This window comes from Sarcophilus harrisii, chromosome 5, assembly GCF_902635505.1.
Source record: "Sarcophilus harrisii chromosome 5, mSarHar1.11, whole genome shotgun sequence".
Taxonomy (NCBI): Eukaryota; Metazoa; Chordata; class Mammalia; order Dasyuromorphia; family Dasyuridae; genus Sarcophilus; species Sarcophilus harrisii.
The window spans coordinates 271569836-271586073 of record NC_045430.1 but is presented as its reverse complement, the minus strand read 5'-3'; the positions used below and the strand labels follow the sequence as shown (position 1 = coordinate 271586073).

The 16238-nt window shown below is 57.5% G+C and overlaps 1 protein-coding gene across 2 annotated transcripts in view; it reads right to left on the bottom strand.

Annotated features, from left to right (window-relative positions):
* The window catches only part of JAZF1 (JAZF zinc finger 1), a 235255-nt gene that overhangs the window by 175111 nt on the left and 43906 nt on the right, over nucleotides 1-16238 (bottom strand). Inside the window, exon 1 of one of the 2 annotated variants that reach the window (XM_031940522.1) lies at nucleotides 13918-14224. The exons of the other annotated variant lie outside the window; for it this stretch is intronic. Coding sequence (XP_031796382.1) covers nucleotides 13918-14032 — 115 coding nt within the window. The 5' untranslated portion in view covers nucleotides 14033-14224. Of the gene's footprint in view, nucleotides 1-13917; nucleotides 14225-16238 lie in introns of those variants that run through there. 2 annotated transcript variants of the gene reach the window in all.

The window sequence follows — 16238 nt, the reverse complement described above, 5'->3', positions numbered from 1 at the left end:
GTGATACAGAAACAAAAAGATGTGCTCAAGGAGCTTCTTTGCAACAAGCCGGGGGATCTGGGGGGATTTGGGCCCTTTCCGTGTTAAACGGTCAGTCTGGGGAGGCTCATGGAATGCTGGATGGATCCTGTTTTTAAATGCATAAAACAAAAGTCAGTGGATCACAGAGGAAACTGGGGGTGTGGAAAGGCAGTGAGCAGAATCTGAGAAAGGGCAAGGTTGGAGGCCTCAGATTAAGGTCCCCCTGGTGGTGGTGGGGGGGTTTACACCTTGCTCTCAATGGAGCTAAGCCAGAGTAGTGGAGACCCAAAATAATTACATGGAAAGAGGGATGGGGGTGGGGAGGAATGGGCCACAAATAGCCTGGATTCGGGAGAGCCACGTGGCTCCTCCGAAGATCCAAGAAAAAGGCCGGGGATGGAGCCAAGCGTCCAAACTCGGCCTCCCACCATGGGCCGGGCCACGGCCATCTGTGACTTGCTAACAAGAGCACACGGGCCAGCGCCCACTGCGGGCAGTCCCGGGTCGCTGGGGCCAGTGAAGGATGTGATGGTGATTTGTAAGCTGACCATTTGGGAGGATCTGCTGCCCGAAGCTCACCCACTGCTCTGAGGTGGTTAAAAGAACTTGCCGCCCTCCCCCCAGACCTGTGGGCTTCTGGGGAGCGACCATCCTACGGGAACAGGAGGAGACATTTAGAGGGTGGGGTGTGCTTCAGAGGAGGCCCTAGTGTCTGATGATCAGGGAAGGGCTGGCCCAGAGGACCACACGCCCTAGGTCTCCTGGCTCTGGGGAGGGCCCACTGGACACCTGCCAAGCCTCCATCCCGCCTTCCTCCTCACACACAGGTTGGCAGATGCCATCTTCACTCTGGAAGCCCAGGAGAGTATGGGGAGGGCTCCAGAGCTGTCACTTCCCTGGAGGAGCCCGTATTGTGCCCATTTTCCAGAGTAGAGTACTGATGCTTGGGGAGGGGGAGTTAACTGATCTGCTGAAGGCCGGGTAAGGGGCCCAAGGTCATCCAGGGCTCGGGCGGGACCTGGGCCCAAGTCTCCCTGGCTCCCTGTCTGCCTTGCCCTGGGGGTGGCGGGAGGGGGGGTGGCTTATTAATGAAGTGCGGCATCCCACCCATGAACAGAAGCAAAGTCGGCTCAGAGGCATCCCTAGCTCCTTCCCGCCCCAGGTTCTAGACTCTCCACTAAGACAAGGAGCCGGCATCCAGGCCAGGCCGGAGGGAAGCAGCGGCTGCAAGGCCAAGGATAGTGCCGGCTTCGGAGAGGCCGAGACCGGAGGGAGAGGACGTGGCCCAGGGCCTTCTGTGGGACACTCGGGAGAGCCCGGGACCAGAGGGTTTAAGAGAACAATAGAAACCACAGTCTGGTTCCAGACTCTGCTCCAGTTGTCTCGGCAGCTGGACGCAACCTGCCAATCACTGCTGAGGAACTTACTACCCCGGCCCACGGAGCGGCTGCTCTCGGTCCCCTACATCTGGAGAAGTGTTGGCTGGGGACAGGGGACAGAGATGCACAGAGATGGCTAAACAGACACAGAGATAGAGGGAGAGGGAGAAAGAGACAGAGAAAGAGACAAAGAGAGACAGAAAGACAGAGAGAGAAGGAGGGAGGGAGGAAGAGAGAGAGAAAGATGGAGAAAGAGAAGAAGAGAGAAACAGAGAAAAAGAGAAAGAAACAGATAGAGAGAGATAGAGACAAAGTCAGAGACAGAGAGAGAGAGAATGAGAAAGGAGGGACAGAGAGAGAGACAGAGAGAAAACAAAGTGATTAACATGATAGGAAAAGTCCAGCCAGTCAAATAAATAATTAATCACACCTTAGCAGAAATGAAAGTCCCCCTCCAGGAGCCATGCTCCATTCGGAGAACAGGACAGACTTTTTAAATTATGCAAAAAGTTTAAGGGAAATGAGCAGTTTGGTAGCGGGGCCTTGTTTATCCACGTCAGGGCTAAGAATGGGCCGGAGCTGGAAGACTCCACTGGTTTCCCAGCAGAGATTACTCATGCCCCGAGAAGGGAGAAATAAGATGTAAATTCGCCTCCATTTAGAAATCACTTTGGGCCTTTTTCAATTTCCTTCCCAGTGGCAGCGGGTCCCTCCCGGCTGCTCCGACACTTGGCAAACGCTAAAAGATGAGACTCTTCCCCACCATGGGGAGGCCAGAGGTCACGGTTATCTTGATTTGCCCATTCCCGGTGAATTAGGGCAACGTGGACCAGCTAGAAAAGCGGACAAGGCGGGGCAGCAAGGCCGGGGCGGCTCCAGCGCCTCTCCTTGGGCTGGGGTCCCCAGGCCCGAGCTTGCCCTCACAGAGCACAGGAGAAAAGGCGGCCGTGGGCCGGGCAAGCCCGCAGGTGTCCTCTACGCAGGCGCTGAAGGACGCCGGGCTGAGCAGGTCTGTTCCGGCCGGAGCCCAGGGAGGACAAGGCTGGGGCACCCCCCCCAGAGGCCACCCAAAGCGCCCTGGCTTTCTCCCCCCCAGGAGATGGGCCTGGTCCGGATGGGCAGGGGACTTCCACCACGCCGAGGACTCCAACTCTCCCTGTGCCTGCTCCTGACTAGTCACTGAAGCAGAACCCCGGCCGGGGGGCGGGGCGACAGGGCCAGAGAAGGGGGTCACACTTGGGACACAGACGCTAAATGCGCCCCCCCCAGGTCTGGTTCTTGGAAGCGAGGCTGGGCCGAAGTGGGAGGGGGCGGCTCAGGGGCTGCTTCTCCTTCCTTGTTGCCCTGGTTATTCTCTTGGAAACCGCAGCTCGGGGCCACTGGTCTCTGCCGCTCTGGGGTTTCTTCCTGCCCCTCCCTGAGGCTGCACTGACCCGTGGGCCCAGAGCCTTCCTGGGGCGAACCCAGCTTTTCCCACCCGGATCCCGGCTTGCCTCGCCCCAGACGGTGCAGGAGGGGAGCGGGCAGGGGCGCAGCCCCGAGGGAGTCGGGGAAGAATGCCGGGACCTGGGGCAGACACGGTGACGGCTCTCCTGGCACCCGCTGGCACTCACGCGCCGTGACTGCCAAGTGCTGCAGATAACATCGCCCGGCCAGAAACACAGAGATTGTTACTGGCCTCCGTCGAGGGCTCAAGTCTCAGCCCCAAGGGATGTGGCTGGAATCCACGTCCCAGGCCCTATGGGGCGCTGACGGCCCCGGCCCAGGCTGGTGGGTCCGTTTCACGGGAAGCCGGAGGGTCTCTGCTGGGATCAGAGTCATCCTGAAGCCGAGGATGGATCAGAGACCCAGAGGGGCCTTTAAAAGTCCCCCGGCCCATTTAACAGATGGGAAAATGAGGGCCGAGGAATGACCGACTGGCTCCACGGTCCCCAAACAGGAGAAGGCAGCACTGGAACACAGACCCTTCCCTCTCAGAGCCGCCTCAGGTAAGCGGCCCTCGGGACACCGGTGGGGAAAGACCGGTCACCGGGACAGAGACACAGCACCTGGAGGCACAAAGGAAATGCCAGTTGGCTCCCCCAAGGACCCACGGCCCCTGTGGAAGGGCTGTTCTCCAAGAGGGGAGAAGGCAGAACCCCCCACAAAGGCAGAGGATGCGAAGTAACTGCCGCCCAGCAACCCCCAAGTCAGCTGGGGCCAGAAGTGGGGCACGAGGAAACCTTCCGGTGACGGTTCTGGACCCTGGCTGTGCGCGGGTTATTCCGGGAGGCCCAGCCCAGTTCTGGCTCTCAGGGCTCTAGCAGCAGGGGAGGTGGGGGGCTCTGGCTGAGGTGGGGGCCCTAGAGGAGGCGGGGGGCCTCTGGCCAAGGCGAGGGGAGAGGGCCCGGAGGAGGCAGGGGAGGCTCCGGCCGAGGCAGACTGCCTGTGTTCCCTTTCGCTCACCCTTTGGCCTGGGCCACTGCTAGCTGGGCAGCAGAGAGGTCTCATGCTGAAACGGAGGGGGCACAAAAGCCCAACCCAGCAGTAGCTTTTGGGCCGATCTGGCCCACGTGGTAACCGGGCCGGAAGGACGCTACTTCTGGGGTCTCCCGGCTCCCCCCCTGGGGCCCATCCTCCCAGCCATCAGGCACAGGTTTGCTCACGCTGCTCCCCCACCTCGAGCCCCTCACACCTGGCCCCTGCCCATCTTTCCCATCCCCCCTCACCCTCTACTGGTCTCGCCAGTCGCCCTTTTCTCCCCACTCCATTTTCACTAGCTCTCCCCCATCCCTCCCCCCCCCCCACGTCCCCATCTCCCGGTTTCTGAAAGCCTGAATTAAAGTCACCTCCTCGACAGAGTGTCTGGCACACAGTAGGCACTTTATAAATGACACACAATAGGCACTCTGTAAATGCCCGCCGACTTGAGAGTAAGTACTTTGTTGTTCCCAAGTCTTGGCGTGCAGCAGGGGCTTACTCAATGCTTGCTGAATGGCTACCCAAGTTCACAGCCCACAATATTGCAAGGCTTCTGACATTTTCCCCACCTCAGTTTTCCACCTGATGGTGTAAGCGCCTGCAGAGGGCACTGGCTCTGGCCCTGCCTGTGACCCCTTTGGGACCTCAGCTGCCTCCTCTGTCCCATGAGGGGCCGAACTGGGGCACCGCCCAAATCATGGGGCCACTGGGACCGTCAGCATTCTCTGTCCACAGGAGAGCCGGTGGGGGCACGAGGTCCTCAGCCCCGGGCACACCTCCCACTGCCCCCTGTACCAGCCCGCTCCTGGGGGCGACCCATCAGTAAGCCCAAGACACCAGGGATGCAGCAATAAAGCGCCAACGGGCACCGGGAAGGGCCCTGCCAGGCGGGAGTGCCACGTGTTCCAGAGGGGAGGTTAAACATTCTTAATGCAACTGGGAAATATTTCATGAAATCCAATTTTTAAAACTTGAGAGACAGAGAGACAGAGACAGAGACAAAGAGAGAAATAGAGACAAGAAAAACAGAGAGAGGGAGAGAGAGCTAGACAGAGTCAGAAAGAGAGACAAAAAGGCAGAAACAGAGATAGAGAAATAGAGAGATAGAGACAGAGACAGAGAGACAAAGACAAAGAGTCAGAAAGACAGACAGACAAAGAGGGACAGAAACAGACAGAGAAATAGAGACAGGGAGACACAGAGAAAAAGAGATACAGAGACAGAGAAAAAAGGGGGGCAGAAACAGAGACAGACACAGAGAGTGCAGCCAAACTCTAAAAAAGGGGATTTTAATGGATTTTACAATTCGGGGAATTGTGAACTCATAAAGCTGATAACTGTAGGGCCTTCATTTTCTGCCTAATTGTCCCCCTGGCCAGCTCAGGGGCCGCTGATCTGGGCCCGGAGAGAGAGGGCATCCCCGGGAGGCTGGGTCACCTCTGGCAGAGGCCCCGGGGCCCCAGGCCGGCCCCGGGGAGCTCAGTCTCCCTGAGGAGAAGGGGAGGCCCTTGGGGGTGGGGGATGGAGAGAAGCCCAGGATGAGAGGCCACATCATGGGAGGAAAAGGCATGTGATGTGGCCACAAGGAACGGCAAAGAGAACGTTTCTGAGCGAGCATCCGCGGAGTGACAGAACCCGGAGAACAACGTTCTAGAAAAGCAGCATTGTCCTGCCCAGAGCTTGGGAAGCCCCAGAGTCATCCGTGCCATCTGGGGGGCTGGGGGCCTCCTGGGGGGCCAGGGGAGCCGAGCCCAGCAACACGCAGCGCTTCTGGCTACTCCTATTTGTGACGAGGACTTTTCTTTGGGGGGGATGAGAGAAGGGGAGGGGGTTACACGTGGGATAGCCAAGATAAGGAGAGGAGGAAAGGAAAGGAGGAAAAGGAGGAGGGAGGGAGGGGGGGAGGAAGTGAGGGAGGGAAGGAGGGAGGGAGGGAGGGAGGAAGGGGGAGAAGGGAGGAAGAAGGGGGAGAAGGGAGGAGGGAGGAAGGGAGGGAGGAAGGAAGTGAGGGAGGGAAGGAGGGAGGAAGTGGGAGAAGGGGGAAGTGGGAGAAGGGGGAGGAGGGAGGGGGAGAAGGGGAGGAAGGAGGGGGAGAAGGGGGAGGAGGAAGGGAGGGAGGGAGGGAGGAGAAGGGAGGGAAGGAGGAAGAGAGGGAGGGAAGGAAGGGAGGAAGGGAAGGACCGAAGGAAAAAGAAGGAGGAAAAAGACCAAAAAGGAAAGAAGGAAGGAAGGGAAGGAGAAAAAGAAGGAGCGAGGGAAGGAAGGAAGGAAGGAAGTCACTGGATCACATAACACATAACACATTCTAACACATAAAGGAGAACAAAAGGAAGGCCAGAAAAACCTCACAGAAGAGCAGGACAGCTTGGAATGCTGAATTTATTACACCGAAAAAGAGATGGATATTTTGGGGAAACACGCCCGAGGCCTTAGGTCCCAGCTCTGCAGGCCCTTTCACACACGCGTTTGAACACGCCCATTTGTGGCCAGGTCTGGCCGCCAGGGCCGCTGCTTAATGGTTCACACTTGAACGGCAAAGGCCTCGGCCCTTCTCTGAGTCCCAGATGGGAGAGGCAGGCTCAGAAGGGTTAAGTCAGTAGCCCGGGGTCACACAGAGAGGAGGATTCGCACACAGGCCGCCCTGCTCCAAAGCAACATTCTCTGCTCCGCTTCCCTCACTGCCCGGCCTGGGAGAGAGGAGATGGGGCTGCAGGGGAGGGGCCCACGCCCCCAGCTCTAGCGTCCCGGGCTCCGGCTCCTGCTCCATCCTGTCCCGGGACTCGCCAGGACAACACACAGGGGGATGCCCCCAAGCACCCCAAGTACAGGGTAGCCGTTGGGAGGAGCCGCCCAGGCAGGGGCGAGAAGGCAGCTGGGGCCCGGGAACCAGCAGCAAGGGCCAGAGCAAGACAGGGCTCCGACTACTACCAAGGCGGGGTCAGAGTGTGGATTGTGAAAGAGTGGCCTTCCCCACAATGCACCCACTGTGCGCCAGGAGCTGCCTGGGGACCAGGAGGGGGCTCCGGAGCGAGAGGCCCGGAGTTCCAATTCTTCCAAGAGGTCAGCGAATGGTTGTGTCCTTCATATTTGTGCCCCCGAGGGCCTGGAGAATAGCCGGCCCTCAACAAACTCTTGCTGGTTTTTGATTTGGCAGAGGAGCGGAGGTCTTGGAGTTATGGGGAGCCGAGTTCAAATCCTGCCTCAGGTATGGGGCCATCTGGGCCAAGTCCCTTCACCTCGCCTCAGACTGGGCTCCCTCATCTGTATGTTGTGGGTAACAAGAGTCTCTTTTGCCCAGAGCCATGAGGCTCAAAGGAGGTGCCCAGGAAAGCCTTTCACAGACCTTAAAGCCGTACACAGACTGCGGGCAATGGCTATTATTATTGACTGACTTTTGGGCTGGCACATAGTAGGCACTTCATGAATGCATGCTGAGTGACAGACCAATCACCCTGTTCTCCAACCCTGCATCTAAGACACGGCCTCCATCTGATCTGAAGAGATCTATTCACTGTCCTGGGGAAATGAGTCTCTATTCTGGGTCAAAGTGGGCTGGCACATGGGCGGCTTTAGCCTCCAGCGGGTCAAGGTCCCCTCCTCTCACCCCGGGCCCCCTTCTCTCACCCCGGGCCCCCTTCTCTCACCCCGGGCCCCCTTCTCTCACCCTGGGCCCCCTTCTCTCACCCCGGGCCCCCTTCTCTCACCCTGGGCCCACAGAGTAGCCCTCAGAGTGAGTGGGGGCCTGCTCCATTGCTGGAGCAGAGGTCTAGGAGGAAACCAGGCGTCCAGCGGCCAGAGCCACCTGTTCCCGGGACACCCCCGGCAGAACACGAGAGTCGGTTTGATTTTCCACACCCGAACCCCAGGTATCGGCAAGCATCGGACTGGCTGCCCCTCCTGGGGTGCTAGAGGGAGCTCTCGCCACCGACTCTGCTCATTTAGCCCAATTTGATGAAACCCTCAGCTTGCCAATGAAAATGTGCTTAGGTATAGATGCCAATAGAGACAATTTTCTCAAACTCTTTTTTTTTACTCTCATGACTCATCAACAGCTGTTTTTTTTAAATATCTTGTTTATAGAATAAGTCCTCTGGGGGGAGAAAACCACCTCTGACACATCCGAATAAATCTAAATTAGAAATAGAATTTGTTGACGGCTCAAAATAGCACCAACCGCGCCGATACATCATCACCTCCCAGGGAGAGGACTTTCCTGGGGGGGCCTGAGGAAGGGGAGGAAGGAAGGAGGAGGGGGGAAGTGAGCCAAAGCATCCCTCCCGGCCCAGGTTCCTCCATTTATCCCCAGTCGGCAGCACCAAGGCCCGGCCGGGACAAGTCTCTCCCTGGAGATCTGAGTCAGGAGAGGCAGAAGGGTCCCACCAAGGCACGCCCACCACGTCAGCCCACTGGGGAGGAGGCCGGGGCCCTGACTTGGAAATCCTTCCTGGTCACAGGAGGCGCAAGCTGGGCCAGGGCATTCAACCTGCCCCGGCCTCAGTTCGCTCACCGGTAAAGGGAGGGATGGCCTCTAAGCCCCTTCTGGCTTCTATCCACAATCCCCCAAGGAAGCTACAACGTGGCTCCTTTGCTCCAACACAGAATACTTTGTTTCAGCGACCACGGCACCAATAAAGCGGGTGACAAAGGCCAAGCCACCCCAAGCCTGTTCTCTTTGTCTTCCTTAAAGGGGACAGAGGTAAGGGAGGGGCACCTCTCTCCATACGGTGCCAAGATGGCAGGTCGCTCACCCCGGGGACCAAAAAGAGCCAGAGTCCTACCTTTGTACTGCCAAAGAAATGGGGAGCAGAAGTGGCAAAGGCAGCCAGGGCATGGACTGGCCCATCACGGGCTCCTGGGCAGCCAAGCTACGGACTGGTCCGTCATGGGCTCTTGGGAGTGAAGGAGCACAGGGCCTAAAATGCTGACACTGCAGTCAAGAAAAGTTGGGTTCAAATCTCCAGACGCTTTCTAACTGATGATACCGGGCAAGTCACTTGACCTTTGTCTGCCTCAGTTTCCTTATCTGTTAAATGGGGACAAGAGCACCCACCTTCTAGAGCAGTGGTTCTCTAACTTTTGTTTTCAGTGTCTTTATCCTATTAAAAATTATTGAAGATCTCTCCAAAGCATTTTTGTTGATCTGGGTTATATTTATAGACATTTACCATATTGGAAATAAAAACTATTTTGGAATCTCTAGACCCTATAAAAGGGTTTCAGAGACCCCCAGGATTCTCTAGACCTTACTTTGAGAACCACTTCTCTAGAGTGACTGAGTATAAAATGAGATATTTTTTGTACAAGGGCCTTGTAAACCTCAAAACACTAAAACACAAGTCAGTTACTATGGGGCAGCCCTTTTGCCCTGTAACACCCTCATTCACCGACAAAGAAACTGAGGTCCGAGTCTTCGGTGTTATTTGAACATTAGCAGGAGGTGACCATGGCTGCACCGTGAAACCCACTTTTCCTGTATACTTTTCCTTGGAGCTACTAGATCCCTGAGTGAGAAGGTGCTCTCCCTCCCTCTGCTGCACCAGAGAGCCTCTGGGCCACCACATACAGAGTCCAGCTTCTTCCATGTGGCGGCTGTAGTCCTGACCAGCCCCCCCTTTCTTAGCCTCCTTTTGTTATAAGAATAAATTCTGGGGAAGAAGAGTAAGAGGAGAGCTCCATTAGGGAATGTATATGGTAGAAAAATACAGGACAATGTAGCAAGCATTCAAAACCTAGACTTTTCCAAGAGAAAGGCAGACCGGATGAAGGGCGGCTCCGAAGCCCCAATCCTGAAAACGGCAAATCCCAACAACCACGCGGGTTCCCCTTATTCCCAAAAAATCTGGCCGCGATGATGCCTACATCATTGCGTCAGGGAGTCAGTCGGGAAGTTTGGGGAAAGATGAAAAAGCAGAGGCCAGAGGGAGGGCTCCCAGCTCTTCCCTTCTCATCCCCTCTCATGCTCATGGAGGCCCCCCCAAGGTCTCCAGCTTTCCTGGGGGCCTGAGCCAGCCCCACCTGCCCATAGGCACACAGCCCGCCCCTCTTTCATCCCCAGCATTCCCCTTCAATCTTAAGCTTCCCCGATCCCTGCAAATAGGCCTCAGTCTCCCAAGTCCTTAAGAACTCCCTCGCTTGATTTAACCACTCAGCTGCCCTTCTCCCCCTGGCTCCCCACCCCCTCCTCCAAAGAGACTCATGGTCATTCCTCAGCACTCCCCCTTCCCATCTTCCTGACACTTTAAAGTGGGCAGCTCCCCCTTATTTGCCAAATCCTCCCAGCTCCCCGGGCTCCCAACCACAGAGATCACTCTCTTGTCCTTTCCCCCTGTGACACTGTCAGGCCCTCAGCATCTCTCACCTGGATCACCACCATAATTGGCAGGGGGCAGGGACCCCCATCACCTGCCTGCCGTCTCTCCCACCGCACCACAGGTCTAGACACACAACCTCCCCTCCTCGTTCAACCCCAATGGCTCCCTGCACCTTCCAAGGTCAAACAGGCGCCAAAAAAGCCCCTTCCTTTTTTTCCAGTGCCTGATTCCCCCTCGATTCCCACCACAAACTTTCTGACTCCGTGATCCTTCCCAGGCCTGCTCTGAATTTCCAAGCTCCAGGCCTTCTTCCTTGGCCAAGCATCCTCGGGAATAATGAACCCCCACCTCCTGATGCTCCGGCCTCCTGCAGGCCTCTCTTTCTGGAGGCCTTTCCCAGGGCCCCCCTTGCAGAGAGACCCTTCTTCTACATGGCTACATTACATGTTCACACCTCTTTCCCTCATTAAAATGACAATTCCTTAGCCACTCTGGCACCTGAATAAATCTCTATTTATCCTGTTCAGTCTTTCAGTCGGGTCTGGCTCTCCATGACCCCATTTGGGGTTTTCTCAGCAGAGATGCTAGAGGGCTTGGCCAGTTTTGTCTCCAGCTCATTTTACAGATGAGGAAACTGAGGCAGACTTATCCAGGTCAGACAGATCTGAATTTAGGAAGATGGATCTTCCAGGCCCTTCACCCTGTCTTCATCACCCAGCTGGCTCTAAGAAGCACTTAAATAAAAGTTTGTTGACTGAGTCATCTCAGTTGTGAACTGGTCTAATCTGGAAAGCAACTGACACTAATGGGAACAGTATTCACACAGTAAACAGTAATTCACAAGAATAAGTAACTGACTGATTGAAGCATCCTTTTTTACTTTTATTTTTCCTAAGTTTGTTCTTTTTTTGTTTGTTTTGGGTGTGTTTTCTTTTGCAACTTGGCTAATATGGAAATATGTTTTGCATGACTTCACTTGTATAATTGATTACTTGCCTTTTCAAAGGGAGGGAAGAATTTGGAACTCAATAAATCTTTTAAATGAACGCTAAAATTTTTTTTTACATGTAATTGGGGAATAATCAATGAAATAAACAAATATACATTTTTTAAAAAGATGAGTAACTCGGGTGTTCATACCCATCGATCACACAGTTCTGGTGACAGAAACTTCAAAAAGTCAAAACCAGAAAGACCTTTTTGTTCCATAGGCAGAGATGATATATGCCCAGAACCAGAAATCAAGGAGATGTTCATTGATTGGCAAATGACTAAACAAACTGTGGTCTGTGGACGTAACAGAATATTATGGCACCATAAAAAGCAGCAAGTGAGATGAATTCCAAATCACAGGGAGACTTACAGAACTGTCTCAGGGAAATAAGCTGACTCAGGAACAGTCTACACAGACACATCTGAGAATGGGGATAAAGCAGAAACCCATCAGTCGTATGATTTCTGGGCCCAGTTTGGAAGTTGCCGAGGGGACAAGGTGGGGACAAGGTGGGGACAAGATACCACAGCTCTCTCCTTTGACTGGAGAGATGGCAGCCTGTGTGTGTGTGTGTGTGTGTGTGTGTGTGTGTGTGGGTAAACCGTTGCACTTGCAATCCACTCATTGGCTTATTTTGATAAGCTGATACAATATTTTGATAAGCTGATACATTCGCACCACAAAGCTTTCCTTTTTAATTCTGCCCCAAATTTCTCCAGTTCTCATCCTTGTGGCAACTTTGCCTTAATCGGGGGCAGGAGGAAACAATAGGAAGAACCTGCTCCATGGAGGAAGTTAATTTGGGAGGGGGGCAAGAGTTTCCACACATTTTACAAATGAATGCACTTTGAGGGGGAGTCCAGACCAGCGATTTCCTCAGGAGGGGGGCCTCCCAGCATTGGAACTCCCTTCACTGATACAGATGTGCAACCCGTTGGTGCGGTTGGAGAGCAGGCACTGCAGGGGCCTTGGGGCAAGCCTTTTCTCGGATGACAATACAATGGATGGATGAAACCCCTTGCATGAGGGAGTATTAATAGCAAGATTTCCAGGGCCACAAAGGCCACAACCTAGAGATCCCGTTTAAAAGGCAGGGGCACTGCTAAGCATCAGAGACAGGCCTTCATCCAGGTCCTTAAGGGCCCAATTTTGAAAAAGCGGTCAGAGGGGTTAGGGGCTCCCAGTCACACCCGCAGTCACAGACCGAGGCAGAGGCCAGAGATGGGGGGGGGGGGAGAACCCCCGGCTCCTGCTGGGGATCAGGCCCTTGGGAAGCCACGTTAGCAAACGGCCAGAATGGGGCGGGGTGTCTGGGACTGAGGTCCAGAGCTCGGCTAGTTCGAGGCTGGGGGACCCTCCCCCGCGGGCCTTGACCGCCCTGCCCTGAGCCCAGGCCCGGGGAAACGCCCCAGTCCCCGCTCGTTTGGCATTTCTGCCGCCCGGCTCCCTAAGAGATTTCCTACTTCATGTCACTGAAACAAAAAATCCATCAACGAGGACTTATTCAGTGCCTAGCGCGTGCCAGGCCCTGGGGACAAAAAGCCACCGCGGAGGAGCGGCTCCCGCCTGAAGCCGCGGCAGCCGCCCGCTCCCCCTCCCGCAGGCCTCCGCCGGGCCCCCGGGCCTGGGCCCGAGCCACCTGCCGGGCATCCCGAGGCCCGCGGAGCATCCCGGGCGCCCTCCCGCCCCGCTCTCCCACGTGCACACGCCCACACCTGTGCACCCTCCCAATGTCACACCTGCGGCACGTGATTGGCCGCCTCCCAGCGGGCGGGGGAGTCCCCGAATGCCCTCCGCTTCCCGATGCCCGTTAGCAGGGACTGGGGCCTGCGGGGGGGGGGGGGGGGGGGGGGGGGGGGGGGGGGCGATCTTGACTTTGTCGAGGAGTGGGGCCGGGAACGTCCTTGACTCTGGCCGGGAGGGGGAGGGGTGGAGAAGTCGTCCGGGATTGCCTAGGGACTGGGGCAGGCCGTGACTCTGGCTCAGAATGGGGGGCGGGGGCCGCCCTTGACTTTGGCTGGGCCGCAGGGCCGGCCCTGACTTTGCGGGAGATGGGGCGGAGGGGTCGGCCGTGACTTTGACTCGGGACAGGGAGCCTTGGGGGAGGGGAGAGGGCTTGACTTTGGCTCGGGATGGGGCGGGGAGGTCGGCCTTGACTTTGGCGGCGGCGGTGGGGGAGGGGAGCGGGACTCGACTCGGCGAGTTAAAGGGCTGCTCCCCAGCCGGGGGGCCCGGGCCCACGCGCCCGCTCCACGCAGGCGGCCGGCCTAGTCTCCCGGGCAGGCCACGGGCCGCGCCCCCGGCACGGTCCCCCGCCGGGCAGGGGCGGCTGCGGGCCTGCGTCCCGGGGGCGTGCACGCGTGCATGCCAGCTCTCCTGCACACAGGCGGGCATGCACGCGTGCAGGCGCGGGGGCCGGGGCACGCGTGGCGCCCGCCCGCCCCGTCCTTCCTCCCCGTCCTCCTCCCCCCCCCCGGCCACGCCTAGCAACGGGCGCTGACAGGACGCAGCGGCGGCGGCGGCGGCGGCCCCGGGGGTGGGGGCGGGGGAGGAGGAAGCGGAATGGCCGCCGCCCCCGCCCCGCCCTCCCTCCGGCCCGCGGCGGCGGCGGCCGAGCCGTGACAGCTCCGGCCGGGCCGGGCCGGGCGGGGCGGAAGCGGCCCCGGTCCCCCGGAGCCCCCGGGCCCGCACCCCTCCCTCCCGGAGTTAGGGCGCCCCCCCCTCCCCCCCGCGGCGGGGGCGGCGGCGGTACCGATGTGGTTGTCCTCGATGTGCTCGATGAGGTCGGCCAGGCTCGGGAAGTGCAGCCCGCAGCCCCCGAAGCGGCAGGTATTGGAGAAGAAGGAGGCGGCCGCGATGCCGGTCATGGTGTTACATCGGGAGCCCCCCTGGCGTCAGCTCCGCGGGTGCCGGCGACGGCGAGGGCGGGCGGAGGGAGGGAGGGAGGGGAGGGGGCGGAGGGAGGGGGAGGGGACGGCACCCCCCGCCGAGGGCAGGCCCGGGGATGCAGAGCGGGAGGAGCGGCAGCGCGAGCGGGAGGAGCGGCAGCGGCGGAGGCAGCGTCGGGAGGGGGGAGGGAGGGAGGGAGCGGCCGGGGGAGGGCCTGGGCTGGGGGAGCGCCGCAGCTGGGAGGAGGGAGGGAGGAGGGAGGAGGGAGGGACCAGCGCGGGCCGCTCTGCCCCAGCTGTCCTCCTCCTCCTCCTCCTGCTCCTGCTCCAGCTCCAGCTCCAGCTCCAGCCTCATCCAGGACCGGCTGGCGGCCTCCTCACCTGGGCAGTCCCGGGCCCCTGGACCCGGGGCAGAGGCTGCAGCCAGCTGGAGCGGGGAGGGCCGGGGGCGTGAGAGGGGGACCCGTGTGTGTGTGTGCACGCGCGCGCGCACGACCGTGGGGGGGGGGTCCATGTGTGTGCACGCGTGTCTAAATGTGCGCTGTGTGCAGTGCCCTTGCCGCTGTGCGCATGCATGTGCCCGCGTTTCTGTGCATGCCTGCGTGTGCCCGCGCGCGCACGCACTCAGGGTTATTTAATGCTCGGGCTTCCGATCGCAGGGCTCCGGGCACTTCCCCGTCACCTGTTGGCGCGCCTAACTGTGCCACCGGAGTGCCCGGGGACCCCGGGAAGGTAATTGTGTTCCCCTACTCTTTAAGGCTTTCTAAAAAATGGCTAAATTCACCCGAGACTCCTCCTAACGGAGTGATTTTAATGAAGGGTTTTTTTTTTTTTTTGCCTCTAGGCAAAAAAAAAAGTCTTATCTTTACTTAAATGTTTAAAAAAAAAAAAAATGCGATTTTCCTGTTACTTGCAAAAGTAGCTCGTCCCGCTGCGTTGGGGAAAACTGAGCCTGAGCTGCCTGGCCCCTGAGCCTCTTGCACAGGAGAGACGCAAAGTGCCGGGGGGGGGAGCAATCGGAGGAAAGCTTTCAATTGATTTCAATTTCAAGTGGTTTGTAAACTTGGCTGAGGGGGAGGGGTCACACACCGTGATTTTCACCAACCTCAGAAATTGACTATTTCCTCCCAGTATCGTTTTAAAACATTAATTCAGATTTCATGTAGTTTTCACTTTTCAGATCACCCGAGGGACTGGAAGGGCCCCGCCCAGTGCACTGAGGACCAGCTCTGCAGTCAGACACCCCCCACGTGCCCAGCATCACCAGGGAAACTCACAGACGCTGCTCTTGTGGAGCTCCCAGTGAATTCCGGTGGAAGTCAGTTTCCTCCCAGGCAGTTCTCCCCCCGCCCCCCCCATCCTACCCAGAAGCTCCTAGGCTCCTCACAACTTCCCGCTACAAGGAAAGTGCCTTGTAACCCCCAAACCCTTGTGTAAGCGGGAGTTGTGATCTGTCTGTGAGAGACTGAACCTTGCTACCATCTCCATTAAACAGATGGGAAAACTGAGGGTCCTAGAGGTCAAAGGTCGGTCTTGAGGCGCCATAGCTAGAAGGGATAAAAGGGCACCCAGCAGCCCACACGAGTGCCCATCACCCCTCCCTCCATCCTTCTGGGTCTGCTTATTAAGCGGGGGCAGCCCCGCCTGGAGCAAGAAGGCAGGAAAGGGGTTAGTGAATGTTTATAACCAGGTGCCCCGAAGCCCGCCCCTCGCCAGGGATGACGGGTTCTGTGCCTTGAGGAGCTCAGCCATCCTACTGACAAATGGAGCTTCCTCAAAGCTTCAGCCACTGAGAAGCAAAAAGCGTTTCCTGTTTTTCCGCTCTAAGAGCAGCATCCTCAACCTGGCACCGGAATAGCCTGTGGGTCTCACCTTGCTGGCTCACACTTAAGCGAGTTGGGGGAGCGCCAGGCCCTGGGAATACCAAGACAGAATGTGGGGGGAAGTGCTGCCATATGCACATACGGGTAAGGAGGCGTTTCGCAAACCTTATGACACTGGATCTTTTACACAAAACGTACAGTTTGAAGATGATCCTTAAAAGTTCAGAAGGGGTACAAGGAGCAACTTCTGCTGTCTTGTTAATAAAACACACTTTCACGTACAATCTGCCTTTTTGTTCACATGTTAAAATCTCAAGTTTATAATAAAATAGAAAAGCTAATACTGCCCGTTGGGGAGGGAG